This window comes from Gossypium arboreum, chromosome 8 (genome assembly GCF_025698485.1).
Source record: "Gossypium arboreum isolate Shixiya-1 chromosome 8, ASM2569848v2, whole genome shotgun sequence".
Classification (NCBI taxonomy): Eukaryota; Viridiplantae; Streptophyta; class Magnoliopsida; order Malvales; family Malvaceae; genus Gossypium; species Gossypium arboreum.
In genome coordinates, this window is record NC_069077.1 from 32,836,415 (window position 1) to 32,843,330 (window position 6,916).

The 6,916-nt window shown below is 35.2% G+C and overlaps 1 protein-coding gene and 1 long non-coding RNA gene across 4 annotated transcripts; one reads left to right on the forward strand and one right to left on the reverse strand.

Moving 5' to 3' along the window:
* The first annotated feature begins 917 nt into the window (after window positions 1-917).
* On the forward strand, window positions 918-1,718 carry LOC108469276 (uncharacterized). The gene is made up of 2 exons (XR_001869070.2): window positions 918-1,286; window positions 1,410-1,718. It is a non-coding gene; the product is annotated as an uncharacterized LOC108469276 (long non-coding RNA).
* Window positions 1,719-2,347: 629 nt separating this feature from the next.
* Window positions 2,348-6,299, reverse strand: LOC108467840 (probable polygalacturonase). 3 transcript variants are annotated; one of them, XM_053018140.1, is made up of 8 exons: window positions 5,406-6,299; window positions 5,085-5,209; window positions 4,459-4,776; window positions 4,037-4,157; window positions 3,785-3,959; window positions 3,569-3,639; window positions 2,819-3,478; window positions 2,348-2,713 (listed from the first exon to the last, which is right to left on the reverse strand). In XM_053018140.1, the coding sequence occupies exons 2-8, from the start codon at window positions 5,109-5,111 to the stop codon at window positions 2,658-2,660; spliced, it is 1,428 nt and encodes a 475-aa protein (XP_052874100.1). In that variant the 5' UTR covers window positions 5,112-5,209; window positions 5,406-6,299; the 3' UTR covers window positions 2,348-2,657. The 3 variants fall into 3 exon arrangements, with proteins under 3 accessions (XP_052874100.1, XP_052874101.1, XP_052874102.1); XM_053018141.1 differs by having other exon boundaries at window positions 5,085-5,214; XM_053018142.1 differs by lacking the exon at window positions 5,085-5,209 and having other exon boundaries at window positions 5,406-6,125.
* Window positions 6,300-6,916: the final 617 nt, after the last annotated feature.

A 6,916-nucleotide genomic window follows, 5' to 3' on the forward strand; every position in this document is an offset into this window, starting at 1 on the left:
TTAAATAACTCAAGTCGAGTTTCGAGTTTGAGTAGAATTGAATTTTACAATTCAATAATATGTTAGTGTAAATATTCTTTTGGTTCCTATCAACTTTAAAAATAAGTAAATTAGTCTCTCACTCAACAAAAATTTATATTTTAAAATATATATATAAAGTTAATATTTTAAAATTTTCTAAAATAATAATTTTGGGATCTAATTAGTGATTCAAAATTATCATACTTTTAAGTATATATATATTTTTAATTATTTTGATTTGAATTTTTTCAAATATATATGGTTTCAAATTTACGTGTTTTAGTATGGAATTAGTTTTACTCTAACAATATTTTTATTTGATATGTTTAATATTTTTAATTTAACTCGAACAATTTCACTTGATTCGATTCGACTCAATTCGATTCGAAAAAAATTTAAATTAAGTTAGGATGATAAAATAGCACTCATGAACTCAATTAATTTGAAAATTTTTCACTTAATTTGACTCGATTCGATCAGACGCTTACCCCTAAACTTTAGACCAAGAATTTTATAATATTATATTATTATCCATTTTCAAGTGTTTCTAGGCAACATTTAATAAATCGCAACCAATTTGCTTAATGTATTCCCATAAAATGATTAAAAAATTAAAACTTATATTTATATATTTTTCTATAATGCATAAAATTACTTATAATTATTTCCCAACTCATAAATAAAATAATAAAATATGGGTCTTTTACATGAATAACAATAACCATACTAATCAATTAGTAATATTATTCTTTTATATATCTAAATGATTATATCTCTATATGTATACTTGGGAGATAAGTCTTAAAAACAAATATTTTAAAGAGATATAAGACTTGGTATAGTAAAAAATCGTAATGAATATATGAAAGCAGCAAGGTGAGAAGAGCTTTGCCAATGTCACTTATGAACTCATTCCATTCACGTGATACAAGCTTATGTTGTAAACAGCAATCACCCACTAATTTGATTCTCTCTTTATGGTTTTTGATTGAAATGTAAACTGTTTCCATATAAGTATACAAATGTGTAGGATTCTATATAAGTGGTGGTAGACTCCATCATCCTTATCAAACCACCCCAGCCCTTAGCAACATATTTAACATCAATCAAACATGTGTATCTGTGTCAAATGCGGATGCTTTAGCTGCAAACATGAAACCCCCGCGAAAGCCGATGATGAGAATCAAGAAACCGGCTTTCTCGACGTTATGCTCGCAATCTTTCTGCCCCCAGTTGCGATATATAAAAAGGAAAAAGGTTGCACGGTGAGTCGTCTCTCCTTTCTATTTTACGCGCTTTGTGTTTAAGTATGTTGAGTTAGGAGAGAGATGACCGGGGAGAGTAATTAAGAGCTGACTCTCCATTTGGTGGTTGTGTGTGAATTACAGGCCAAATTCTGGGTAAATATATTGCTCTCGTCCGTGGCAGTTGTGCCAGGAAGCATCCATGCCGCCATCGTCATATCATCTTGAAGTGAAAGATATTGTGAAGTTAGATATGGTCCTTTTTCGTGTTACTACTCATTTTAATCCTCAACAAACAAACTATGTAGTGCTACGTAAGATTTGATGTCCTTTACTGCTGAATCCTTGTTTTGTGGCTCAGGGTCTATTGGCTCGACAACGGCATTGTTGGTGCTAATTGTTACCTGGAAAAGAAATGGTTGGTGAATAAAATTTATGTAATGTTTGGTAGAATGAATCCTAGTATGTTGTCCAACACAATCAAAGACAGACTTGATAAATATAAATACAGTTGAAGAACTTGCATATAACTCTTTGCATATGCATCGATGAAAAGAAGCTTGCAATAATGAACTATCAAGTCATTGATGTAGGATCTCCCTTGGGACGTTGCCATAGATATCCTTGAATCAAATAAAAATCCTATCTGCTAAAATGATAACACCACATGGAGCATTCTCCTAATAAGCGAAGAAGCTTCTACATAGCTCATGAAACTATGCACATGAGCTGCTAACGATTTTAGCAAATAGGAAACATTGCATCAGCCAATCACTGGCTAATTAGATCTGAACAATCAACGGACAGGCTAAAGTTTGAATATATATACTAAAACTCAACGTATGATCTCTCATTTGTCACCACTATTTGATCAAACACTGATTTAATTATTGGAGAGCGTCTACAGCAGCTCTAAGCTCACCATTGTTTTGCAAATAAACCAGGAATCCAAGGCCTACCCCACTTTTGATCCACCAAGCTATAGAGAGGCATCAACATCAAACAAAAATTACAACTCTTCGGGAAACAGCCTGGACGGAATATATGGAATATATCACAGTCACATTAAGGCAACTCAAGCATTAGGCCGCCTGGGTAAAACTTTTGTGTGTGTCTATTTTTCATTTAGCTTTCAAATAACATTTTCTCTAGGTAACATGCCCAGATTTAATCTGTTGGCATTTCCGGCTATAACAAACCATAAAAAAGAGAAAAAAGAAAGCCTTTCAAATACAAACTCCTCTATTTTCATTTTTCTGACAAATCACTCAATTATTTGTTACTGCACACAAAATTACAAAAAATAAAATAAAATAAAACTCTCAAAAACATCTTCTCACAAGTCAACAACCACATATACGGCTACTCAAATCAACTCCTTAATGTCAGGCATCATTGGTGATGAGGCTGCTGTTGTGCTTGGGAAATGGCAAGAATCAAAATTCCCACTTGGAAAAAAAAAATCATGACAAAGGGTGGATTTCAGGGTAAAACGAATTATATGTTACCCACTATTTACCAAGAATGTAACCAAGAACCTTTGTTTTGATTACCTGAACTCCGCAAATGATTGGACAGATGGTAACAATCTGAAGAATGGTTGGGGTAGATACTTTCCTTGAGAGGTTCACAAGTTTCTGGGGAAACCATGGCAGAGTATCCTTGAATATGTGAGCAGTTCCATGGAGACCCTGAGGTTACAGTCAAAGCAATGTTTAATAAGCAAACATGATGAAAAGTGTCCCCTTCTATGCCTTTGAGGAGGCCTGCAACTTTTATGTTATTTCCGATGACATCTTTAATTGTAATCCTTTCTATCACAGGGAGAGCATTTGGATCGTAAAAGTCATCCGGATGCGGAGAGAAAGTACTATCGAACCTTATAGCTGTGTCTACACCAACCAAGGTAACATTTAATATATAGATATTTCTCACATATCCACCCCTTCCACGAGCAGTCTTTATAGTGATAGCCGTGCTTGAATAAAAAAAATACAGGTTTTCTGCATAAACTTCTGAAACACCTCCTGACATTTCACTTCCAATTGCTATCCCAGAGCCATTTCGATTGTGTCCAATAAGCCGGCGGATTATAATATTTGTGCTGGGGCGAGCAAATGAAATGCCATACTCATCCCACCCACTTTTAATGGCAATTAGATCATCACCAGTGCTAATATAACAGTCTTCGATGCAAACATCATTCGAAGAATCTGAATATATTCAAACAAGGCAAGAGCTTGTCTTTAAAACATGGAAAAAATAGAAATAAGAATGTTGGTGAATCCAGATATAAAACTCACCTGGATTGATTCCATCGGTGTTTGGTGAATCCAGAGGGGCCAGGATTGTGACATTCTGGACTATGACATGGCTGTTCATCAAGAAAAAAAAGAATCTCAACTTAATTGATAAAATGCTTTCACTCATGAAAGTTCTGCTATAAAAAATGGTAACCTAAACAATTTAACAGCAACATTCAAGGAAGGGCGTTGCTAATATTATAGAAGGCCACAAACCTGCAGTAGACTGGGTGGATGGTCCAAAAGGGAGAGTTCAAGAAAGTCAAGTTTGAGATGACAACCCCAGTTGAGTTCATCAACTCCACCAGATGGGGCCGAGTATAGTCCAGAGTTTTACGCTGAAACCAGTTCCACCAAACACTGCCTTGTCCATCAATAGTTCCATTATCTCCTGCATGAAGAACCAATGGCATCAATGAAAGAAAACCAAATGCTCATGGAACATGATTTTTCATCCATGTTACTAACCTGTTATGATTACATCAGTCAAATTGCGACCATATATAAGGCTTCGATGCCTTCCACCAGGTAACTCCACACCTCGGCCATAGGAAGGCAGAGGATCAACAACTGGCCAATCATCAGGATTCTGAAACAATATACTATGTGATGAGAAAGCATCTAGGGTGGTATGCTCAGTTGAATTTGGGGCATAGACAAGCCACGAAGCATCAATGATCACAAATGAGATGCCATTCTCGCATTATTGATTTAGTATGTTCTCATATAAACATTGATTTGCTTATAAATAGCTCGAATGCGTATTCTCCATCATCAATCATTGTGACAACAGATTGAATCCCATACGCAACAAAATTTCTAGATGCGATGTCCTTTTTATCACATCTTATGAGTAAATGTTCTTTTTAAATAAGTTGGTAATGACTTACATTTGATCCAAGAATCACTGCATCCTTATCTAACCACAAAGTTAGGTGACTGATGAGATCAAAGCTTCCTGTCAACCACCGGCCAGCTGGGACAAAAAGCTTGGCCCCACCTTTGTCAGAAAATGAATTGAGGTAGAAGATGGCATTCTGAAATGCTTTGGTATTGAGAGTGACACCATCTCCGACTGCACCAAATTCGGTAATAGCGACACTGTGAGGCCGAATCTCCCGTGAAAGAGCCCGTTTGCATTGTGAGCTGGCCTTGACAGTCCATGCAATATGACCGCAAAATGCAAGTACCAGTAGCACATCCACCAGCTGAAATGAAAGGTTTTCAGAATTGATCATGAATGGGCAAATTAGCTAATAAGTAACAAAAGAAAAATGAAAGCCATATTAACATCAAAGAGAACCAAAAGAAGCCTGAAAATAGGAAATAAGAAACATGCAATAACTTTATCAGTCGAGTCATGGACAACAAGTGACTCACACATTTTATGGCATAAAACTAGCAGATTGACATCAAAGTAAGCAATTGAACTTCATTTTACTAAAAAAAAGGGCTAACTTGGCTAAGAGAAACCACAGCCAATCAAAAAGGGAAGAAGCAAATAGCATTTGCTCACCACAACTAGTTGCCTACAACACTCCATGAAAGCTAAAAAACAAGAACACTCTTGCTCATTTAGATCCCAGCCGTTGCCTTAAATCAAATTTTGTAACGTGTACAAAAGAATGTAGATGAATCACACTGTCCTGCCATAACACATTTTAAACAGTTTCTTCAGATCTTGTTCGAACACCAACAACTTTGTGTTGTACCAGAAAGACTAGGAACATATTAATAGTTAAAGACCCATTCAGACAAGACAAGTAAAAAAAAAAAAAATTCCCAAAACAACAAAATAGAAAGTCAGAAAGGAAAAGGCAACGATCAAACAACTTACACTGAAAGATCTCTTCATATGAATGAGATCTGCAAATTTCCCTTTCAGCCCAACCACCTAAGAAGACACCGCAAGGTAGACAATTGGAAGAAGAGGAAAGAATTTTTCTTTTTTTTCTCTCTATGGAAGGAGAATAAGGTCCTCTTTCTCTAGCTAAGCTATCTAGCAATAAGGCTTAGTTGGGTCATTGAGAGAAAAAAAGAATCACCAAAGAGAAATCATTGAAAGTGACCGTTGCTGCCCGCCAAAAATTAAGCAGTAGGGTCCTCTAATCTCTTCACTTGCTCCAATACTTGTCTCTCTGTGTATCTTTCTTGCTGTAAACACAAAGCATCATCCAGAAAATGGTTTCTGTTTTAAAAACATGAAAGAAAGTCGTTTCCTGTTAGAACTCAGATACTGAACTATCCTTAAAATAAAATGTCTCTTATATGTTCAATCAATAAAGATTTTAAATGTGATTGTGGGAAGGGATATATTCGTTAATGCCTGGGAAATTAGCAATTACAAATTACAAAAGCAAGGGTGTCGTTTGCTTTGTCCAAATTGTTTGTGTTTATGTTAGCTTTTTTCTTTTTTTGGTCACTGACAGAACATGGTCCTTGGAATCACTAATCCCAAGTTCATTGTTAAATAAACAAAACATAAAAAAAGGGGGAGATGGGTCAAAATTTTCTTTTATGTTAACATTTGGCTTTGCTAGATTGACCCAAATAGGCTATGAGTGTGGAACCTACAAGTTCTATACTAGGCGAGCGGTTTCAAACCAGTGGGCGGTTGCTTGGTGAGGGCCGGTCACTGCCACTGGCTTTGGAAGCAGGGACCACCCCTCCTCTTGCATGAGTCAGGGTTTGATCGTTTGACCCCTAAAGGGAAACCTTAAACCAACTCCATTTGAATGGCCATTATTATGCCCTTAACCCCCATCTCATGGCTTCTTTTATTTTCCTTTTTCTTTTTAGGACAATTTTTCATGGGAAACATTTCTTCAATGTCTGAATTATTTCTTCTTTTTTTTCCTTGCTTTCTAATTTACTTAATTTATAGACACGTAATTACTAAAACCCTTTTCAAACATCATGATTATTACATTAAATTTTCCTTTATTTTTCTAATATATTAAGAAAAACAGAAGGCAAGAATCCCGGTCCTTATTTTTGTACTTTAGCTTCAACAAAACAACTAAAGAAAATTAGAGTGATGACATGATGGCTAAAAATATTTATTACTGTAGATATAATTTAAATTCGAGTCATATTAATTGTATTTATTATTTGAATTTTATTATATTATTGTAATTAAAAAAAATAGAGGACAACAGTTTTAAAGTGAGTGAGCAGACCTGTGTCCATACGAGACTACTTAATTAATAAAATGATTTTATAAGCATTTCTATTGTTAATCTTCTCATGGCTTTTGAAGAAGGTAATAGGTACTAAATACTAACAGCGATTTGAGGGAAAAAAAAATAAGAAAAATTGTCCTTAAAGAAGGGGACAAAGTCACAGGGA